We start from the raw sequence: 23,766 nt of genomic DNA, 5'->3' as shown, positions 1-23,766 counted from the left end.
CAATTGTACCCGAGTTTCATCTGCGTGTGTCAAGAATTATTTGCCTAAATTGAACAAGTTAGGTCTTTATTCTTTGGAGCGTAGAAGGTTGAGGGGGGACTTGATAGAGGTATTTAAAATTATGAGGGGGATAGATAGAGTTGATGTGGATAGGCCTTTTCCATTGAGAGTAAGGGAGATTCAAACAAGAGGACATCAGTTGAGAGTTAAGGGGCAAAAGTTTAGGGGTAACATGAGGGGGAACTTGTTTACTCAGAGAGTGGTAGCTGTGTGGAATGAGCTTCCAGTAGAAGTGGTAGAGGCAGGTTCAATTTTGTCATTTAAAGTAAAATTGGATAGGTATATGGACTGGAAAGGAATGGAGGGTTATGGGCTGAGTGCAGGTAGGTGGGACTAGGTGAGAGTAAGCGTTCGGCACGGACTAGAAGGGCTGAGATGGCCTGTTTCTGTGCTGTATTGTTATATGGATATATGGTGAAATTTAAATATGTATAATTAAAATTCAAAATCAATTGTGTTTAAACTACTTTGTTAGCTGGAAGTATCTCCTTTGGCATAGGGAGCGAGGACCCATCATTCAAATAGTGGGCATTAACAACTAGACCTCACCGTAAAGACTAAACAGGAAAGTAAACTAGTCTTTGAAGAGTAGGTTGATGCAGTACAACTTCCATTTACTGAGGGTACCTGTAGATACCCACAATCGGATAGGGCTTAACGTCTCCTTTTGAGTTTGGAGCTTTACAGGTAGCAAACCATTGTGATTGGATCCCAAAAACTTCCCAATACTTTGATCTATCACTAGTCTTTGCCAATTTATATATCTTAGTATTCAATTTAACATTATCCTTTAAGTAAATCCATGTATTTTGCCTCTTTCTCTTGGAATTCCTCTTTTTGACTGGGATCATTTCTTGTTGCACATTATGGACCAACTGATTGAGAATTGATCACTGTTTCTCTACCGACCTTTCTCTTAGCTTGTTTACCAAGTCCACCTTGGGGGACTCTTCCCTCATACCATTGTTCTGCAAACACCATTATACATACTAAAAACACATCCTCAAACTGTATTTGGAATTCTAACCTATTGCTGTTAAAGACCCCCTCGGAAAGGGATTCCCAATCGGAGCTTCATGGATCCCTCAAAGTAGTTTAAACAGAGTTTATGGTTAATGGTAGGGGTCCATGGCATTAAAAAGGTTGGGAACCCCTGCCCAAGGGGGGTAGTGACCACAAATCCCTTATTTTACAGATCAAAATCTGCAGCAGCTCAATGTTTTGCTCAAGGAAGCAATCCCCGATGCATCTTCTCGCATGATACCCTTTACAGTTTGGTTCGTCCAGTCAGTATGTGGATTAAAGCCTCCCAAGATAGTTGCAGCTCCCTTCAAATATGTCCCTATGCATTATCTGACCTATTCAGAGGTCACATCTTGGAGTTCAATAGACTACTTGATAAACCAACACTCTAGCCTATCACGAGGAAATCTGCAGATGCTGGAAATTCAAACAACAACATACACAAAATACTGGTGGAACACAGCAGGCCAGGCAGCATCTATAGGGAGAAGCACTGCCGACGTTTCGGGCCGAGACCCTTCGAGACTCTAGCCTATGTCTTCCTTCCCCTGCTCTCCATAATTTCAAGCCCAAATGCCTCTACATCATGACTCAGCACTGCTCTGCTATGTCCTTAATTAACACCACCCTACCCTTTTTCATCTTTGCCATGTTTTATTGAAACAGTGTATAACTATGAATATTGAGCAGCTTGTCTAGGTCACTCTACAGGCACGTTTCTGTAATAGCTATTACATCATACTCATATGTTGCTATTTGTACAGAGATGATGTAAATGTTATGTGCATTCAAATAAATAACACTTTTTTTTTAAAAACAGTTAAAGACAAAATGTTGTCAGCTCTTTTCTTTCTTTGACAACAGCACACAGCAAGATAACATTGAGATCCTGATAAAGGGTCTCAGCCCAAAGCATCCACTGTTTATTTCCCTCCATTGAAGCTGCTCAACCTGCTGAGTTCCTCCAGTGTTTTGTATGTTGCTCTTGATTTTCAGCATCTACAGAATCTCTACATCAGAAGGGGTTCTAGCTCCAGTCTACAAGCAGTGACCGTATGATACTCAATCCCCTCTAAAATTCTAGTTGTTGCTGGATTTATTTGGAGCAGCTTTGCAGATTTCAGTGAACATGTCCTTACTGAAGCCAGAAATTAGTTTACTTAATATATTGGGCGGAGATTATTTTTGCTGAGTCCATTTCGTCCTCTCTCTGATCACGGCATATCCTGCTCATCTCACTCTGTACTCCAGCCACACTGTACTCTTACAGGAGTGTTTATTAATGCACCCTTGTCTGGTAACAGGATGACTTATACAGACGTGCTCTGCAGTAAACACAGCACTCACTTCAGCATTTGCCAACCGACAGAAACTCTAGAAAAAGTCAGACTTACAAAATATTTAGCAACAGGCTAAAAAAGTCAATGAGAAATTCTCTGACTGCAAGTTACGGATGATCCAGTTAGTGGTTACAGCTGCTGAATACACCTTGAGCTGTGGAAAGTGTTGGTGTCACACTGACTTGCTTCGACCTGCTTCTCTTGTATTCTTCCATTCAGCAACCATTAACTGTCTGTGTGCCAGAGTGGTGGCCAACTAGACTGATGTCACAAATGTCCGTGCGTGCATCTGACAGGTGATGCACCATCAATAACTCTCTGAGACGTGAGGTGAGATATCAGCTTTTATTGACTGGAAGAAGGAACGAGCAGTGAGTGACCACCATGCTACATCCTGGAGACTGAGAGGCAGGGCTCAGGCCCCAATCGCCTTTATACCGGGGTCTGCGGGAGGAGCCACAGGAGCAGTCAGCAGGGGGGGGCATGTCCAGACAGGTATATGTAGTTCACCACAACTGGAGACTGCAACTAATTTAGTTACAGCCAAGAAATACATGCTTGGGGAGCCAAACTCAACAGGCAAGGAGTGTAGAGGATACAAGATCATATTTGTTTGGTTCTGCAAACAGAAGAAGTGCTACACCTGCCCCCACACTTCTTCCCTTACCACCATCCTAGGCCCCAGACAGTCCTTTCAGGTGAGGCACCACTTCACCTGCGAGTCAACTGGAGTGATATACTGTATCCGGTGCTCCCGATGTGGCCATTTATACATTGGGGAGACCCGCCGCAGACTGGGAGACCGTTTCGCCGAACACCGGCGCTCAATCCTCCAGCAGTGGTGGGATCTCCCTGTGGCCACACACTTCAATTCCACAGACCACTCCCACTCCGACATGTCTGTCCATGGCCTCCTTTACTGTCAAGATGAGGCCACACGCAGGTCGATGGAGCAATACCTTATCTCCCACCTAGGTAGCCTCCTTCCTGCCGGCATGAACATCCAACTCACAGACCTCCGTTGATACCCCTGCCCCCCCTTACCCCATCCCTATCTATAATTTTAGTCTGGTTCTCTTTCTCTCTCTTTTTTTCCCCTTCACTATAATCTCCCCCCAGCCCTACCTTTCTTTCGCTTTTATTTCCCATAATTCTCCACCTTCCCCCTAGCCCATTTCCCTCCAGCCTATCACTTCCCAGCTCTCTACTTCATCCCTCCCCCCACTTCTTATCCCCCCTCGACTATCCCATGTTACTTCACTCCTGATGAAGGGTTTCGGCCCGAAACGTCGTCACTACCTCCTCCCATAGATGCTGTCTGGCCTGCTGAGTTCTGCCAGCATTTTGTATTTTTGTTTGGTTCTTGTTCTTATTTGGGACTTGGTTATTATTGGCAAGGCTAACACTTCTGCTCAATCCATTTTCATGAAAACTGCTCTTTTAGATCTCGTCTTTGCCAATATGTTTGAAGCCCTAAGTGCTTCCTCCTTGGAATATTTATCTACTTTACCTTGCTTTGAAGATGTAGCTGATAGCACCTGCTGTACAGGACCCATGGGACACGAACATGGCGATGGCTCCTTTGGGGGAAAGCTAGACTGTCCTACAGCACTTTTAAGACAGTGTATCTTGGTGATGTGTGACAGCTGTTTCCACTGTTTGTTCCAATGATTTCCAAAAATAGATTTAAAAAAACATTTTTAGAGGGAGCCATGTTGGCAGAGCTGCACTAACATTGGAGTGTATCCAATTCCACGTGCTTTGTTGACTACCCCGCCGATTAGTAGCTGGTCCCTTTAAAGATATTTGGTACGAGTTAGCAATTGTAGGACTACCTACCATCACTAAGGGGCAGAATACAAACAGTACATGATGCAACTTCTAGTCCATTAAAGATTTATTACAAAATAAGTGAGATTCTTCAAATAGTGCTTCAGTTTCATTGGCCGAAATCAAGGTAAAAAAAGACAGCCTGGAAAAGTCTGTCAGTGGTTAGGAGTCTAGAAAAAGGCATATATAGAATGAGACACTCAAAATTTTTACTTCAAGGTGTGGCCTCAAGTGCCCTCTATGTTCCCTCATGGTGGGAATATACTCCAAAGAGGATTACAGATAAGGGACTCACATTGTATTCCTTTATTGTTCCAGCATGAGGAGGGTGTCCGGGCTTCGTGTCTGCAGGCTCTGTAACATTTTACTCTACCATGTGATGAGCGGAGGCTGTGAGCTGCTCTGGACTTCATGATCTGAGGACTTACTTTCATCAAAGTGCTTTTTGCTTACTTTTATTGTTTGTATAATGTGTTTTCTTTCTCTCTCTGTCTGCATATACTGGTTTTTTTTAATGAGTTCTTCTGGGTTTCTTGTTTTGTGGCTGTGTGTAAGGAAACAAATCTCAAAGCTGTATAATGTATACATACTTTGATAATAAATATACTTTTAAACTTTGAGATCCACCACTTCCAACCATCACAGGAAGGAATGATTTAGAAATTGCAAGAGAGAGAGTGTCTTGATAGCTTACAGCAGCTGAGACATTGCTGTTAATAGATGATCACGTTCACACTTGTTGGAGGATCCTCACCAGCAGATATTCCAGCCCAACTCCAAAACCCTTATGCAAAACAAATAAGCGATGGACCTGTCAGTCTGTCAGAGTTCTCATCTGATCTTACTGGTTAGGTCATGCTATCAAAAATCACTCCAACACTGTTCACAAAGTATATTTTGTATATTTTGCAGCTAGTACTTGGGCTTGGATTTACCCTTAATACTGTGAAAAGTTTTGGGCCCTTTACATTAGAAAGGATGTGATGGAATTGGAAATGCTCCAGAGGAGATTCATGAGAATGATTTCAGGAATAAAAAGGTTAACATATGAGGAGTGTTTGATAGCTCTGCGCCTCTACATTGTACAGGCGCCATCTTGACCAGAAGACCGAAATATTCATGGCCTATATCAATGTGTACTAGTCAACCCATTTTAGTTCCTAAGAATTGTGTTATACTTGAGTTCTAGAGCAACTCTCATTTAATCCTCCACACTGAGACATAGTGTGTACCATTATTCCCCAAAAAACAAATAATTTATAGCAGGACTGAGAAGCTTTTGATTATTTCCACAATTCAGAGTACAAAATTGTAGCTTTATCTTATAGCAGAAACAAATATAATGTGCTGTATAAATATTTTAAAAATCAAGGCATTTCAAAGCAGCAATTCTAAACTGCTTGCACTTGGCTCAAAATTGTTTCAAAAATTATTGACTGGGAAGAATATGATTGCGCTGAGCCACTGCAGGCTTTCAGTACTGAAGTCTTTCCAGAAAGGACAGTCCTAGCTCTCACCTCTCCACACAGGGTGCATTAAAACAAATTGATGTCATCCTATAATCTGCTTAGGTTTGCTTTAAATATGAAGATTTCAGACCAAAAATGCTGACTGCTTCCCCCCCCCCCCCACCCCCACATATGCTGGCTGACCTGCTGAAATTTTCCATCAATTTTTGTTTGTTTTCATTTCAAGTTTCAGCGTTCATACTTTTCTCTGGTTTTCATGATTTGTTGCTGTGGTGGTTCTGCAGTTTTTCTCGACTTCATTGACTTCGTGAAGTAGGAGACCCTTAATCAATATCTCTCATTGAGTAGGCACTGAAAATCGGTAATAAAAAAATCAGTTTTAGAGTACTTCAGTTATAATTTAAAATACAAGGACTCTGGATTGTTGTCAGCTACTATTTAACCAGCAACAATACATGCAGGCATTAAAACAATCCACTGCCAATGCTCTGACAGCGGTGCCTCCCGGGATTCAAACAAGCACAGAACCAGGTGTGGAACAGCAAGGAATCACCCCACTACAATTAACTAATGATTTAGGGAATTGGAACGTAATCAAACCAGGTCAATATGATGTCATGAAAAGTAAATCATATTTGACAAATTTGTTCAAATTATTTGAGTGCAGGAGATGAGATGTTATGCTGAGGATGGACAAGATGTTGGTGTATTGTAATTTGGAGTATTGTGTACAGTATTGGTCACCTACCTACAGGAAAGATGTAAATAAGGTTGAAAAAATACATGGAAATTTACAAGGATATTGCTGGGTCTGTATGACCTGAGTTACATGCCAAGATTGAAAGATTCCTTGGAACATAGAAGATTGAGAGGAGATTTGATACAAAATTATGAAGAGTATATATAGGGCAAATGTAAGGAGGCTTTATTCCTTCCTACTGAGGTTGGGTGGGACTACAACCAGAGGTCATGGGTTAAGTGAGAAAGGTGAGAAATTTAAGGGGAACACAAGGGGAAACTTTTTCCACTCAGGGGTGTGAGAGCATGAAATAAGCTGCCAGCACAAGTAATGCATGTGAGCTCAATTTCAATGTTCTTTTTTAAATTTTATTTTTATTAAATTTTCAAATGATTACAGAAAGAGAGAAAAAATTATCAACCCTTCCCCCCCCCCCCCGACATATCCCTATAGAAAGAAAGAAAAAGAAAGAGAAGAAAGAAAGAAAGAATGCCTGGATATCGGAAGATCCCCACATGCTCCATGGAGTTCATAATAGCTTTAGTATATATATTTATTTCTTTCCCCAAATAACCAATAATTTTATCTTCGGAGCACCTATATATTTAAATACTGTCTTTTGTAAATAAGGGTGCCAGATTTTTAGAAGTGTTTCATATTTATCTCAAATTATAAGTAATTTTTTCGTGGAATACAGCTGAAAATTTCGTTCTTCCAACGATCTATACTTAAGTATGAATCCGATTTCCAAGTAACTGCAATAGCCTTTTTGGATACTGCCAATGCAATTTTAATGAATTCTTTCTGATATTTATTCAATTTGGGTTTCGGTTTTATCCCTTCAATATCACCTAATAAAAATAATATTGGGTTATGTGGAAGTTGTGTTCCAATAATTTGTTCCAGTAAAACTCTTAAATTTGTCCAAAAAGGTTGAATTTTAGAACAAGACCAAGTAGAATGTAAAAAAGTACCAATTTCTTGATTACATCAGAAACATTGATCAGATAAATTTGGGTTTAATTTATTTATTTTTTGTGGTGTAATATATAATTGATGTAAAAAATTATATTGCACTAATCTTAACCGGACATTTGTTGTATTTGTCATACTATCAAGACATAGTCTTGACCAACTTGTTTCTTCAATTTTAGTATTCAAGTCAGTTTCCCATTTTTGTCTTCACTTATGAATTCCTTGTTTAATTGCCTGTTTTTGAATCAAACTATACATACAAGAAATAAATTTTTTAATTTTTCCTTTTTGAATTAAAGTTTCTATTTCATTAGGTTTCGACAATAACATTGTTTGACCCAATTTATCTCTTAAATAAGCCCTTAATTGGAAATAACAAAAAAGAGTGTTGTTTGATATTTTGTATTTATTCTTTAATTGATCAAATGACATTAATATACCTCCTTCAAAACAATCTCCTATATATCTAATCCCTTTTTGAAACCAGTTGTATAAAAGTTGATTATCTATTGTAAAAGGAATAAGTTTATTTTGAGTTAAAGATATCTTTGCTAATAAAGATTTCCTTATCTCATCATCAACATTTATTTTATTCCATAGATCAATCAAATGTTTTAATATAAGAGATTCTTTCTTTTCCCATATCCATTTAGATTTCCATATATATATTAAATCTTCTGGTGTTTTTTCTCCTATTTTATCTAGTTCTATTCTAATCCATGCCAGCTTATCTTTATCAAAAAAAGATGCAATAAATCTAAGTTGATTTGCTTTGTAATAATTCTTAATTCTAAGTTGTTGACCCTTTATTTATATCAATGACCTGAAAAAGGGGATGAAATTTAATATTTCCAAGTCTGACAATAACACAGAATGAGTATGAAAGATTTTAAGCTAAGATTCAAACCATTTAAATCATTTTATTTAGGAAAGGACTGTTCTGATGAGAACATATCGATGTAACTATAAAGAAAGCAAGACAGCGGCTACATTTCATTAGGAGTTCGAGGAGATTTGATTTGTCACTTAAAGCACTCAAACTTCTGCGGATGTACTGTGGAGAGCATTCTAACAGGCTGCATCACTGTCTGGTATGTGGGAGGGGTCTACTGCACAGGATGGGAAAAAGCTACAGAAAGTTGTAAAATTAGTCAGCTCCATTTTGGGTACTAGCCTCTGTAGTATCCAGGACAAAGAGCAGTGTCTCAAAAAAAGCAGTGTCCATCATTAAGGACCCCCATCACCCAGAACATGCCCTCTTCTCATTGTTACCACCAGGCGGGAAGTATACGAGCCTGAAGACACACACTCAACGATTCAGGAACAGCTTCTTCACCTTTGCCATCTGATTTCTAAATGGACATTGAACCCATGAACACGACCTCACTTTTTATTAGTTCTGTTTTTGCACTACTATTTTTAAATTTAAGTTAATATTCATAAATATACTTACAGCAATACATTTTTTATGTTTTTCATTGCACTTCTGCCACTAAGTTAACAAATTTCAGGGCACTTGCCAGTGATATTAAACTTGATTCCAATTGTAACTTTACAATGTGGGATAGATAAGTTGAGCAATTGGGTAAAAACCTGGCAAAAAGAGTATTTTTGTGGGGAAGTGGAAAGTCATGGTCTTTGGTAAGATGAACTAAATGGTGGACTATTATCTAAATGAACAGACAATAAAAATGAGTGAATTTCAGTGGGGTCTAGGTGTTGTAGTCCACAAAAGCCAACAGGCAGGTCCAACAAGCAGCTAAGAAGACAAATGACCTTTATTGCAAATGGTTGGAGTTTAAGAGCAGGGACAATTTGTTACACTTATACAGGGTGTTGGTGAGGCCACCCCTACAATACTGTACAATGTCTATGATAGACACTGGATTCTGGCTAATTGGGACAGCCAGTTATCTGGGACAACTTTTAAAGAACAAAAACTGAGCAAATAAGCAGGATTTTGCTTATTTGGGACACTATGCTGCTTAGGAGACAGTTGCCAAACAGTTGCTAACTAGCATTGATTGTGTGCACTTGTGTGGCCGTTAGACATGACACACTGTGCTCAGAATGAACAGTTCTTAAAAAAAATAGCATCAGGTGTCTACGCTTGTGTTATGTTATTCATTTGGGCTGACTGACGCTGAATTAAAAAGCAGTGATTTTTGACACTACTTCATGCAGGAAGGCAATGAAGGTAGTCCATTAACTGCACTAGATATCTGCACTGATTCTGTTTGTTTACAGTCAAAAGAACACTACAGTGTACACTGTACAAATTCCTCCATCAATAACTGTTGGGTTTGGCACAGACTAGATGGACCAAAGGGCCTGTTTCTGTGCTGTGGTTTTCTATGACTGTATAAAACAGTTTTGTAGTACTGTAGTAATATTAGTGTTCTAATTTGTTCTGTGTTTCATTTAAATATATAATAGTTTAAAAAAGGCAAGCTACCGTTTAACCAAATAGCAAATTATTTCCTATACTGTAAATAGTTTGTGAACAGTTTTGGGCTCCTCAAACAAAAGCTGTGCTGGCATTGGAGAGGGTCCTGAGGCTGTTCACAAGGATGGTTCCAGGAATGAAAGGGTTATCATACAAGGAATGTTTGATGGCTCTGGGTCCGTATTCGTTGGAATTTAGGAGGATGAGGGGGAATCTAATTAAAACCTTTCGAATGTTGAAAGGCCTTGACAGAGTAGATGTGGAAAGGATGTTTCCCATGGAGAGGGAGTCTAGGACAAGAGGGCACAGCCTCAGGGTAGAGGAACATCCACTTAAAACAGATGCAGAGAAATTTCTTTAGCCCCTTTAGAGTGGTGAATTTGTGGAATTTGTCACCACGGGCAGCCACGGAGGCCAGGTTTAAGGCAGAGATTGATAGGTTCTTGATTGGACATGACATCAAAGGGTATGGAGAGAAGGCCAGGGAAAGGGGTTGGAAGGATTAGCCTTGACTGAATGGGTGAGGGGACTCAATGAGCTAAAAGGCCTAATTCTGCTCCTATGTCTTACGGTCTAAACTTCAGCTAACTGGACCAAAATGCATTGTCCCAATGAACTGAAATCCACTGTGGTAGCACTGGAGATGCTCCAAAGGAGATTGAGCAAACCAATTCCTGAGATGAAAGGGTTGCCCCGACAAAATGGGGGCTAAATAGGAGAGTCATGCAAAGGGAACAAAGCAACAAGGTAGGGGGCTGATCATTTAAAACCGATGCAGAGAGATCTGTCCTCTGAAAGAGTAGAGAGTGTCTAGAATTCTCTGCTTCAGAAGGCGGTGGAGGCCAGATCATCAGTTATATTCATGGCGCAGATAGATAAATATTTGAAGAATCATAGAATTCTAGGTTATGTGGAACTGAAAGTGCTTTTGTTGAGTGATAGTCCATCAGTGAAAGTGCATAAAATAAATCTTTAGGAGACATTTAGGCCAGGAGCATATCTGAAATCATTACAGATTAGGACTGGAATTCAGCAGATGCAGCTGAATATGAAGGAAGACATATTGATGGGGGTGTGCATTAGCCTGCAGACTGACCAGAAAGGTGGTGGGGAGACTGATTGCCTTTATTAGTTGTGACTGAAGAGAGCTGTCATGGTAGTGAGGCACAGAAGGAAAATTGACTGGACGGATCCAAACCTGGAATGTGGGCAAAGACGGGTGAAGGTGGAGGCGGCAGCACATCCAAGAACTTGCAGGAGATAAAGGAGGCTGAAGCAGGTGCAGTCTGGACATGATCTAATCGAAAGCCAGGGCAGGCTTGGTAGCAAAATTTTCTACACACCTCAAGAAAGGGCTAAAACCAATGTCATTTCAATTAATTCATGGAATATTACATTAAAAGTGTGAATATTATTTTGTTAGTTATTTGATAAGGTGCATGAATTAAGAGCTAGACACTGAATGACTGTTGGTTAAATAAATACAGATAATCTATTGCTTTGCAACATACCAGTTATTGGGTTATATCATAGAATCCACATAGGGTTCTGCAGGATGGCTATGTGAGTACCTGTTTCTTAGATGTAGAAAAAATGAACAATATATAATGTGTAGAAGGTGGGCTGAACCTGTTGAACCCTCTGCATGAGCATCTGGGGGACTGCACCAATACCATTCAACATTCGGTCTGCCACTGCATTACTTGCAAAACCACATCAATCTAACAATCATGGCAGGCCTCGCAGAATTGAAGGTCTAGTGCTACAGGGTCAGGTGGGAGTGATCCGGGGCAGGGTGGGGTAGGAGGTCCCCAACTTCGGCACAACACATGATGAGATCTCCTGGCACCTTCATGAATATTAGTGAGGAAGCTTACCACCAACCTCTCCTCTTAAAATAATCTCTTAAAAATATTTCATTGCCAGCAGGGGAATCCAGGCAGTATAACTATTGAACTATTTATACGTGTTTTAAATATATATATACAGTGCTGTACAAAGTCTTAGTCACATATATAGCTAGGATGTCCAAGATGTTGCACAGTACTATAGTAATTTTATACATTGCACTGTACTGCTGCAAAAATAAACAAATTTTATGATACGCAAGTGAAGATAAACCTGATTCTGATATGGATCTCTATTGTGGACCGAGTGGGAGAGGGGAATCATGATTGGGAGAGGGGAAGGGAGAGGGGAGAGAGCTGGAAGCTCTAGAGAGACATTGTGTAATGATCAATAAACCAATTGTTTAGGATCAAATGATCTTGCCTGGTGCCTCGGGGCTAATGTGTCTGCAGCCACACCATCCCCCACCCCGGCACCCCTTCTCTGCCACCTGCCCCACACCCCTCACGTGGCGCTCCACCCTCAGCAAACCCAACATCCTTTGCTCCCACTGGATTTACAAACTTGCTCTCCGCGCCATATTGACGAATACAGTACTGAGCAAAAGTCTCAGGTATCCTAGTTGTAAATACTGTATGTGCCCAGGACTTTTGCACAGTACTGTCGCTGACAGACTTACCCTCTGTGATGGGTGACAAGTGAACTGGCTGTGAGGTAGCATTTCATCCTCATAAACTTGCCTTCTTCTGACGTGCTCGACCATGTTGTTGGTCAGGAGTGACTCCACACAGTTTTTGTGGGGACCTTTTCTAAAATCACTTTGCAGATGCAGTTCACTGGGTTGCATAGCATTACAAACAGTGCATTAAGGACAGATCTAGCATCTCAAACCTGAGAACTGGTGTTTCTGTGGACCATTCTGGTAGGATTTTTAGCCATCGTGGACCTTTCCACCACTATCCCTGCAAAATCCCACCTCGTCACATATCTATCAGCATCAAACTAGAGAAACAACACAGGTTCGATGAAGAGTACGGAAGGCCATTAACGTAAACCAGGAAACGTGGTACAAATCGAATGGTGATGTGATGCATGACAAATGCATTCTACAGGTGTGAAACAAGACAGCATAGAAAGAATTCAAAGTAAATTTATTATCAAATTACATATCTGCCACCATATACAACCCTGAGATTCATTTTCTATGGGCATACTCAAGAAACCTATAGAATAATAACTATAACAGGATCAATGAAAGACTGCTCAACTAGGACATTCAGGGTGCAGATGACAACAAACTTCAAATAGAAAAATGAAATAATAATAAACAATAAATAGAGAACATGAGATGAAGAGTCCTTGAAAGTGAATCCATTGGTTATAGGAATGTTTCAATAATGGGGGAAGGTGAAGTTGAGTGAAATTATTCCCTTCGATTCAAGTGGTTGAGGGTAGTAACTGTTCCTGAACCTGGTGGTGTGAGTCCCGAGGCTCCTGTATTACCTTCTTAATGGCAGCAGCCAGAAGGGAGCACATCTGGATGATGGATGCTGCTTTCTGTTGACAGTGTTTCACTTAAATGTGCTCGATGGTTGTGAGGGCTTAATCCGAGATGGCCTGGGCTGCATTGACACCGATGGTGATAAACCAGTACATATTGGAGCCCAGAGTGATCGTGTTGAATTGGTGAATGAGCCACAGAAAGCAAACAGATGTCACAAAGGGGAAAGCAAATAATATATTTATCGTTATTTTTTTTTTAAAAAGGGTGTAATAATAAATTACAGATGTTTTGCAGGCTTTTGGTGAAACAATGTTTGGAGTGCTATTTACAATTTCTGATAAGTTCTCATTGGAAGTTTTGGTCCAGATCAAAAGTAGGCTGCATTTGCATTGGAGTTAATGCATTGTCAATCCATTAGTTTAATATCTGATGTGAGGAAGTTATACTGTGGGTAGAGTACAGGGGGAATGGAACTTAAATTAACAAGAATTAAAGATGAATTTACTGAAACATACAAAACAGTCAGAGGGCTTGGCACAGTAGTTGCTGAGAAGCTGTTTATCTTGCAGACTGGCAGTCTGACATCCGTGGACAGAACCTCAAAATGGTCGCGACAGAGGACAATTACCTCTCTAAAAATAAAATTGAGTTGTTTGGAATCCTCTACTACAAGGGACTGAGGATGCCAAGTCATTAAACACACCCCAGGCTCAAGAAGATGGATTTTTAAGATTACAAGGAAATCTAGGGCTTGAATATTAAGCAAGAAATGGAGGCCTGTTGTAGCCAGGTCAACTAGTCTTACAAGGGACCGTGTGGCTTTCTCATTATTTTTTTTAAAAAAAACATAAAATCACTGGCATCCACCTGACAAAGTGCAAAATTGTCCAGGATATGGGAGGTTGATCAAGAAGGTTCAGGACTCAGCATTCGAGGCGAGATAGTAAATTAGACATGGGCTTTGTGGGAGAAGCTGGAGAGTGGTAATTCATATATAGTTGCCTCTCTGACTGGAGACCTGTGACTTGTGGAGTGCCGCAAGGGTCGGTGCTGGGTCTGTTGTTGGTTGTCATCTATATCAATCATCTGGATGTGAATGTGGTTAACTGGATTAGCAAATTTGCGAATGATGCCGAGATTGAGGGTGTAGTGGAGAGCGAGGAAGATGATCGTGGCTTGCAGCAGGATGTGACGAGTCAGAAAAATAGGCTGAAAAATGACAGATGGAATTTAATGCAGACAAGTGTGAGGCGTTGCACTTCATTGGACCAATGAGATTAGGTCTCACACAGTGAACAGTAGGGCACTGAAAAATAGAAAAGAATCTAGGCATACATTGAAAGTGCTGTCACAGGTAGACAGGGTCGTACAGAAAGCTGTTAGCACATTGGCCTTCCTGAATCCAAGTATGAGTACAGGAGATGGGATGTCATGTTGAAATTGTACAAGATGTTAGTCAGGCCTAATTTGGAGTATGGTGTGCAGTTTCAGTCACTGACCTACAGGAAAGAGGTAAGGTTGAAGGAGTACAGAGCAAATTTACACGGACATTGTCAGGTCTGAAGGATATATCTATGATTTTGATGGTGTACACTCCTTTTTTGTTGTTTGTACTTCTATTGGAATATGTATTTGATATAACCTCTCCTCTGATTTGTATTTGTCTTATATATTTTTAAATCAATAAAAGATTAAAAATGAAAATGAAATGAAAGATTGAATAGGTTAGGACTTGTTCCTACTATCTCAGAACATTGACAAATTGAAAGAAGATTTGATAAAGGTAGACAAAATTACAAGGAGTATAGATAGGGTCAATGCAAGCAGGCTTTTTCCACTGAGGTTGGGTGGGACTGCAACTAGAGGTCATAGGTTAAGGGCAAAAGGTGAAAAGTTTAAGGGGAAACAGGAGGGGAATCTTCTTCACTCAGAAGGTCGTGAGAGAGTGTGGAATGGACCGCCAGTGCAAGTGGTGCATGTGAGCTCGATTTCAATGTTTAGGAGAAGTTTGGATAGATACATGGGTGGTAGGGATATGGAGAGCTAGGGTCTCGGTACAGGTCAATGGGAGTAGGCAGTTTAAATGGTTCAGCATGGACTATACTGGCTGAAGGGCCTGTTCCTGCACTGTATTTCTCTGTCTCTATACGTCTCTACATAACACAGGGCAAATGCCTTCTCGCCAAATAACATCCTATCAACCTACCCATAGTAACCTCTAACCAGCTTGGCATTGTTTATTTGGATTCTGAGAGTTATGTCAAAACCTTACTACAATTCAGTTATGCTCAATTAATCTCTATTGTATGTGAAAAACCATTTGGCTGGGTGTAGTATAGAAGAGTCAATAAAACAGAATCCTGTGGGATTTAGGAGGAATGATCTTCATTTGGTCAGAAGGAAAGACGTTTGTGATTTTTGAAAGCATCTCGTTCAAGACTTTTTAACAGTAAGCCATCACTTTAGGAGCTCAACAGTCTCAGCAGTCTCAACTTTTAGCTATATCATTAGTGATTCCCTCGAGTGCAAGATCAAATAACATCAATGCATTGCTGATTCAGTACTTCTCAGAACCATGCCTAAAGAATATATGAAGATGTCCACAAGTGGACCAAGAGGCAATTAATAATCATGTGATACAAGTAATGACCAGCAACCAAAAAGAGCCCGATCGTTCCCAAATCAACTTAAAAAAAACAAGGCTAAAAAATGGTGGTAAGAAATTGGGTGTTCTGCAATACCATGTAAAGTTATTCAAGGACTTGGGAATTCTCCTATACTTTTACTCTCAAGTCTTTCAACCACCTGCACGGTACAGACAAAATATGGTGGAATACTTATCTACCTGATCTGCTTCAGCTCTATAACACTCAGGGGATTTGACACCATGCAGACAAACCTATTCTGCTCAACTAACGGTGAATCTGCTTTAAAACACCCATTTTTCTCACCAGCAGAGGACCATGATTACAATGCATACCATCTATAATAGGAAATATTGTTTCTTTAGCAGCAATTCACAAGGCTGTGTCCTCCATCACCTCAACACTTGCCTCTCAATCACCCCTCTTTGGTGTGGAGCACTCTTGACTCAACTACCTGATGCAATTACCCTTACTAAGTGTACTACATTCCATTCAGCAGAGGTCCCAGTGTCATCTTCTTAAAGACAATGAGGTATGGGGAAGAAAATGCCAGCCTTCCAAATATTACTCACATTCCAAGAATATTGGCTATAAAGTCAACCACAGTCAATCATATTGCATGGCCTAAAATGTCACAACGGACATAATTCAATGCCAGTACAGTCAAAAGGAGTTACCACTGCCAGTTGCTAGCATGCTTGGCATAATCATCTAGGGATGAAACACATTTTATTTCACAAGAGGCTTCATAACATGGTGATAACAAATAAAGACAGAATTGCTCAACTTCAATTATCGTACTTCTTTGGGATGTCCAAAGGGGAAAAAGAACTTCAGCATTCTTAAATTATCTAACAGAGCTATTCATTGTGTCGTCTGGAAGAAGCGCAAAAAACTCAAGAGAAATACATTTCCATAATTATTGCATAAATTAGAATTTATAAACCAAAAGTTAAATGTGGACATAAGTGATCATTCAAAATATCATTGTAACTACCACTGGTGTACAATTTGACCTTTTTAAACATATTTTGTTATATTTTGGTTCAGAAAAATATTTTTTTTTTTAAAAAGACAGTTGATATCTTATTTAATGGGTTCTAATTAGAATGACTTGTGTTTTGTAACTGAGGGAGTCAGGATTTACAAGTTGAAAAATTCTACACTTCTGTGGTGCAGTGAGCAGGACTGTAACATGCATTATGTTTACTATGATTAACAACCATTTCAGAGCCATGGTAATGTTCTTGCAGCACGCTGTTATAATTGTGTACATATGGTCCCATGTTACCATTCTCTGATGTTAAAAATTCATATCCAATACCTCATTTTAAATCTCGGTATAACAGGATGTCTGGATGGATTGCAAGTTAATAGCCGGAGAATCCTGATATACTCCATAATACGTCCTAGTTCATTTGATGCCAGAACATTAAGTGCAGACGTAAAGAATGAATATATAACACACATTATAGACAAGACAGGGCTGCATGCAGATTAATATCCAAGAATAAAAGAAACAGCAACAACATATTGATCTTTAGGCACCAGAGATGCAAAAACAAAAATTCCCAAAGATCCACTGAAAGTTCAGTCAGCTGATTAAAATTCTAAGACAGGTAAAAAAAAAAATCAATCATGATTGTGTCCCAAAGAAACTGAGCACATCCCTTAATGTCTAATGCTTTGAGAAAGCCAGTTTTTTTCTTTTTGCTTTAACCATGGAACACTCTTTCGAAAATGAATATTCCAATGCCACACCAATAAAATAAACGTATCATTTCATTTAACTGAATCTTTGAAAACGAATCGCTTTTAGAAATAAGTGTCCTGACAATTTTATCTCTATACTACCTATGCTAATTTTATGAAGAAGAGAAAATCTACAGATGCCGGAAATCAAAGGAATACACACACAAAATGCTGGAGGAACTCAGCAGGCCAGGCAGCATCTATGGGGGGTGGGGGGGGGGGAGATAAAAAGTGTAAGCAGTCAACGTTTCAGGCCAAGCCCCTTCATCAGGACTAATTTTAAAATTGTTTGACATTAATTTGCTATTCCAAGAATAAATAAATGTGAAATCTTCAGGGAAAAAAAATGTGATAATGTACTTTGAGCATTCATGACACCTTTTTTTCCCCTACCACAGATGTCTTATTAACTTGCCTCTAAAATCTGTTCAGTTGTTTGTTACTGATGTAATGGAAGGAAGGGGGCCGCACAGCATCTGTGCAGGTGCCATTTACCCATAATTCACTACAGACCAAGACATCTCATGGTAACCAGCTTGACTCAAACACTATAAAGGCAACTTCGAGACCTCCGGGCAGAGATCAGCAGAGCAGAAAAACAGTTAAAATAATGCACAGGAGCAAGAGCCGACTTACACCATGAAAGGGATTGTCTCACCAAAGGCAACTTGATTTCCTTTATCACAAATATTCTTGAGGCTAATGCCCCAAACTAGTGAGTAGATACGTGGAAGCTTATTTAACCTCTCAATCTAAGAAAAAAATGTAACCACAGATATTGTTCTAAAATATGTTTGCTTTTACACAAATAAACAGGTGTTTATAGCAATCTTGAGTTGCAATGATAGTAATGCGTTTCAGATCAGATTCTGAAGGAAAAGTCTTCAGATTACATGTTGATCTTTCTTGACAAGATTCCTGTACTGTACACTGAAATGAGAACTGTTGACCTTGGGGTGGAACACCATTGAGAGATGAAGTGATATAATTCTCTGCTCATAGACGTGCAAAATATGGTGAACAGGTGCCGTCACATATCAATGAAGCAGCTGTCTAGGATGTCGTCTCAGGGGAAAATAATAAATGTATTGATCTCAGGGTTTTTGTATATTGAGACAGCTTGTCTTGCAGATGAGGCGAAGCCCAAGGTATGGAAAGCAAAGTCTTGCTGTTCTGCAGTGCAGAGTGGAAGGTCGGGGAGTTAGACCAGGGTACAATCCCCGCCCCAGCCCGTTGAATAGCCCATGGTAATTAGTGTTAAGAAGGAAAGCAGTCAATAAACGCCTTTAGATCATCAAAGAACGAAATTAAACCGTATCCGATTGCCAAGATGAAAGGAAATAAAAATGCATTTAATGAGAATATTAAATCGATCGCTTTTATTTGCTACAAGTGTCTGAATACGGAATGGAGCACGAGTTAGCCCAATTTAAATACACTCGTGTATTTATGTTTTTAATTGGGATGATATTTCGCGTGGAAAGATAACGGCGTACTGAGTGACTTTGCCCCCGCCGGCGACCGGGGAAGCCGCCGCCACCACAGGGTGAGCAGTTGTGCGGTGTTGCCCGCAGGAACAGACCCGGGATCACCTACCAGTCGGTGTGAGGCTCGTCAATGATGAGGAGAATCTTGGCTTTCTTGGCAGCTCCCGCGGACGTTTGCTCCGTTAAGCCGGCCGCAGCGGCCGCCGTGGTCTGCTTGACGGCGTTGGAGATGGAACTGAAGAAACTGCTTCCCGCGGACTGGCTCGCCTGCCTCCTCTCGGGGGCCGGGGACACGGGCGGCGGGGGCTGCGGGGGCTCCGGCCGCTGCAGGTCAGTCATGTATCCGTTCGGCAGGTTGGCGATGAAGCTGCTGTCGGAAAGCCTTCGGCGCAGAAAGTTCATCATCTGTGCGGATTCCGGAGGGGTGCGACCCAAACAAGAACGGGAGGGTAAGAAATTCAGGTGGCGGGCAGGTCGGCGGAGCGGGTAGTTTTAGAAGTCCGGCAGCTCCGTACACCGAACAAGCTCCCGTGTGCGATGTCTTTAAACGCCTGTCTCTAATGAGAGCTCATCTAGAGCATCAGAACTGCACATATGCTGACGTCTCCCGAGCTACTGCAAGACTGTAGTCACCTCTGTTCAGCCCTACCCTCCTCTACCTCCGTGCGCCGACACAACCCCACTGCCCGAGCGGCAGGCAGTTGCAAACTACCTCTCCTGGTGCCGTGCTCTTGAATGTCATAGGCGGCAGGGAGCTGTCACATGGCGGCCAGTGAATCCCCCTAGAAGTCAGCCGCGATAGGTGGGACGCTGCCTATACCGCCAGTGTAGGTTTTCCCTTCCTATATTTCATTGACTTTTCAGCTGGAAGGAACCACTGACTGACGAGCATACATTCTCCCTGCATTTCTAATGATTATTAGGCAGGCAGATGTTTTACCTCGTGCTCTATTTATATCCGTCCAATCATTGATGTAAACATATGTACTGGGCTGCAGTTTCTGAACATGTAAGGTATTTGGCTTTCATTTTCTAATCTTGCTCATAACCACAGTAAAATTGTAAATACTGATATTTCATCGTATGACAATTTTCGTCTGATGCCCTCGCATTACTGCAACTATATGGCAATCAATCAACCACATACCAACTGAGTAGCAGATCTGTCATATTCTTCAGTGATTATTATTTCAGTCCCCGTCCTCAATCCTTTAAAGTACAAGGCAGAGTTTTATATATTTGAGTTTTTCCAAGCAAGAACGAAACAAATAACTATTTTTCTTCAAGAACTGCACTTTCACTTTTTTTTAAAAAAAGAGATTTAAAATATAGTTAGAAAGGGTGGGGAGAGGGGGGAAGGAGAGAGACGGGGAGAGGGATATTTCAGAATAAGAAGCAATAGCTGGTACTGTTAGGTCTATCAATCATAATTTTATAAACACATTAAAGAACTTTTGTAAGAAGTAATGCTGTTTGCATTTGCTTGTTATTTGACTCCTTGACCGTCGGTGCACTCAAACCTTCAGTTTCTGGCAAATTATTCTCTTCACAGGAAAACGGCAGAACCGGCAACCTTTCCAGCTCTTCTGGAGGGAAGCTACAGTCTGCAATATTACTGTTAGGAACATAGTATTGCTAAGGAGTACTCTGGAGTTACTGTAAGTGAGAGAAATAACCTCCACTGCGTGCAGATTTTGTCCATGGAAAAGGTGCCTTTTTGAAGCATCTATCAATAAGTTAGTTGCTTTACTATTGGTGGAGATATCTAAGCCTTGGCAGAAATGTAGATCAAAGTGAAAGAAAATATTAAGCCAATTTTATTTAACTAATAAATGTACAATATCTTGATAAATGCAGTACTTAAAAGCAGATTTACGAAACCAGTTGAAAATTGTTTGCCAATGAATTTCACTAACATGGCAACAGCTGTACAGTAATGTTTGTATCAGGGCTTTAGCAGTGGTTATTAAATTTCCTAGATGTGAACAGTGACCATTATCCAGAATAATGATGCTTGTAGAATGCTGAACAGGATTTTCAATAACACTGTCTGTTTCAATAAGTTAAATATGTTATTCTGATCACAAAACATCGGCTTCAGTTTGGTAAAGGGTAGCAGGATTGCAAATATTTTCGAATGGATTGTACTCCTGATGGAAGGAAGGAAAAGCATCTCTGCAAGAATTTTATAGCAAAAATCTGATAAAGTAACAAAACCTTTGACTGCTGAACAGAATCTGGTCTTTATTATAATCTATGTTAGGCATGGTCTCCGTTTCAATGTTTGGATCAATTGCGAATTTATTCTTCATACTTGTAAAAGACAATGTATTAAGAAACAAACACAAGAAAAGCTGCAGATGCTGGAAATCCAAAGCAACCATCCTGAATCCTGAAGAAGGGTCTTGCCCTGAAATGTCAAATGTTTACTCTTTTCCATAGATGCTCCCTGACCTGCTGAGTTCCTCCAGCGTTTTATGTGTTTTACTATATATTAAGGAAGTTTATTTCTCTAATACAGTGTAAAGAAATTTCTCTAACTGGTAGCTCATTAAAAAACCCACTATATTTGTTCTGCGTCACATGGTTGTTGGAAAATTGCTTCAGAGCAAGAGTTGCATAGGGCTTTGACATACAGTATCCATATAGACTGTTTCCCAATTCTATTTTGATGCTTCAGGAATATAATTAGAACATGTTCTTTTAAAGAGAAAAGGATTGTTTTTCTGAAGCCAATGGAGCTGTGTTGCAGTAAATGAAAACTTCCTGCCATTGTGCCCTCCAGCAGCAGCTTTGCTGCTTTCACACGATGAAGAGCAGCTAGACCAAAGCAACGTGTCCCTTCTTGCCAAATCAGGACCTTTACTTCTATGTGATATACAATGTGTGTGTGTCAAACTGACAGAGGATGCTGACTTTAGTCTCTAAAACTCAGCTGAACTGGCAGAAATCAAAGGATTGGTATGACTTAAATGCATGAGGAAATTACTCTTCAAAAAATGAGTCAAATGAGCATCGTTCAATCCATCTCACCAAAGAGCTAGCTAACTGTCACAAAGCAATGCTTGGCTTAAGTATTCCTATTGCTGCATCACTATTATTATGTGAGAAGTGTCTCTCTTGCCCGTTATGCTGCTGGCGTTTAGGGCAGCAATGAAGGTCCTCCATCTCTGGCGGTGTTCACGGCTTCCATTCAGAGGGTAGGTTTGTATTTTTCCACTGGATAATACCCCCCTCCCCACCATTGCCTGTGAGTGGAGTATTGAATGAGGATGGACTTCCCAGCTAATTTAATTTAGTTTTAGGTGAGTTCCCACTGGCCTTCCCATCTCTTTTTAGGGGATTTGCCTTTGTCGAGTTGAGGGGGTGAAACCATCTCTCTCAAGTACACTTGAAAACAAGTTTTTAAATGAACTAAAACAAATCTGTGAGCCAACTAAAATTTGGCTTGTTTCGACTAATATCCTTTTTTCTTCATTTTGTTCATCCTTGTTTCTGTGACTGATGTAACATGGAGCAGGTTATTCAGATTTGCTCAACAGTTTAGGGCCTGTAGAATAGGCTTCTGGCATTGATGAAGATTCGGTTCAGTTGTAAACCTGATGTCAATTATCCTGCATTGAGACATTAACATTGTTGACACTTTTATGACTACTGCTGTAGAGAGCAGTCAGCATCATTTCACTTTGATAGACAATATGCAAATGCTGGATCACTGGAAATAATGTAAATGCAGTTGATATGTTTAGACAAGCAATCCTCAGGCCTGCTATCAGGTCTGCTGAAAACACTGCCTACTCCCCTCAACATGGGGTCTCACGTGATCTCCCAACACCACTGAAATCCATGTGAAGAAAACCCTGCAATGTTGCCCACAATGGTGAGAAATTGCTCCTCAAAACAACCAGAATATTGTTGGACAAGAATTACAAAGTAGATTTATCACCAAGTACAGATGTGTCATCGTATACTACCCAGAGATTAATTTTCTTGCAACATTCACAGTAAGTACAAAGACTGACAAACAACCAAAGTGCAAAAGCTGACAAATTGTGCAAATACAAAAAACAGAAAAAGACAATATTACAAAATAAATAATTAATAAATATTGAGAACGTGAATTGTAGTGTGCTTGAAAGTGAATCCATAGGTTGTGAGATCAGTTCAGTGTTGGGGTGAGTGAAGTTATTAACTCTGGTTCAGGAGTCTGTTGGTTGAGGGGTAATAACTGTTCCTGAACTTGGTGGTGGTGTGGGACCTATAGCTCCTGTACCTCCTTCCCAATGGCAGCAGTGAGAAGAGAGCATGGCTTTGATAGTGGGAAGGGGTTCCCGACCCTTTTATGCCATGGACCCCTACCATTAACTAAAGTGCCCGTGGACCTCAGGTGGGCGTCTTTGATGATAGATGTTGCTTTTCTGCAACAGCAACCCTTATAGATGTGCACAATAGTCAGGGGTGCTGTGATGGGACTGAAGTTGCAGAGGAACCTCATTTATCCATTATGTCTATTCTTGTTAACCCACGTTGGCTAAAATTAGGCAAAATATTGATTTAAAATATTTTTCTCTTGATTTTTGAAATCCCTTTTAGTCTCTGAAATGTCATTCAGCACAGTTTGGAGAGGCCCATACACTGTTGGTTCCAC

General features: G+C 40.3%; 1 protein-coding gene across 1 annotated transcript in view; it reads right to left on the bottom strand.

Annotated features, from left to right (window-relative positions):
* The window catches only part of syn2b (synapsin IIb), a 365,015-nt gene extending 344,984 nt beyond the window's left edge, over positions 1-20,031 (bottom strand). Inside the window, exon 1 of the mRNA XM_073072112.1 lies at positions 19,228-20,031. Within this exon, the coding sequence (XP_072928213.1) occupies positions 19,228-19,523 (296 nt within the window). The 5' untranslated portion in view covers positions 19,524-20,031. The remainder of the gene's footprint in view (positions 1-19,227) is intronic.
* Positions 20,032-23,766: the final 3,735 nt, after the last annotated feature.

The sequence above is a fragment of the Hemitrygon akajei genome, chromosome 19, assembly GCF_048418815.1.
Source record: "Hemitrygon akajei chromosome 19, sHemAka1.3, whole genome shotgun sequence".
NCBI classification, from domain to species: Eukaryota; Metazoa; Chordata; class Chondrichthyes; order Myliobatiformes; family Dasyatidae; genus Hemitrygon; species Hemitrygon akajei.
This window is presented reverse-complemented; position numbering and strand designations above follow the sequence as displayed.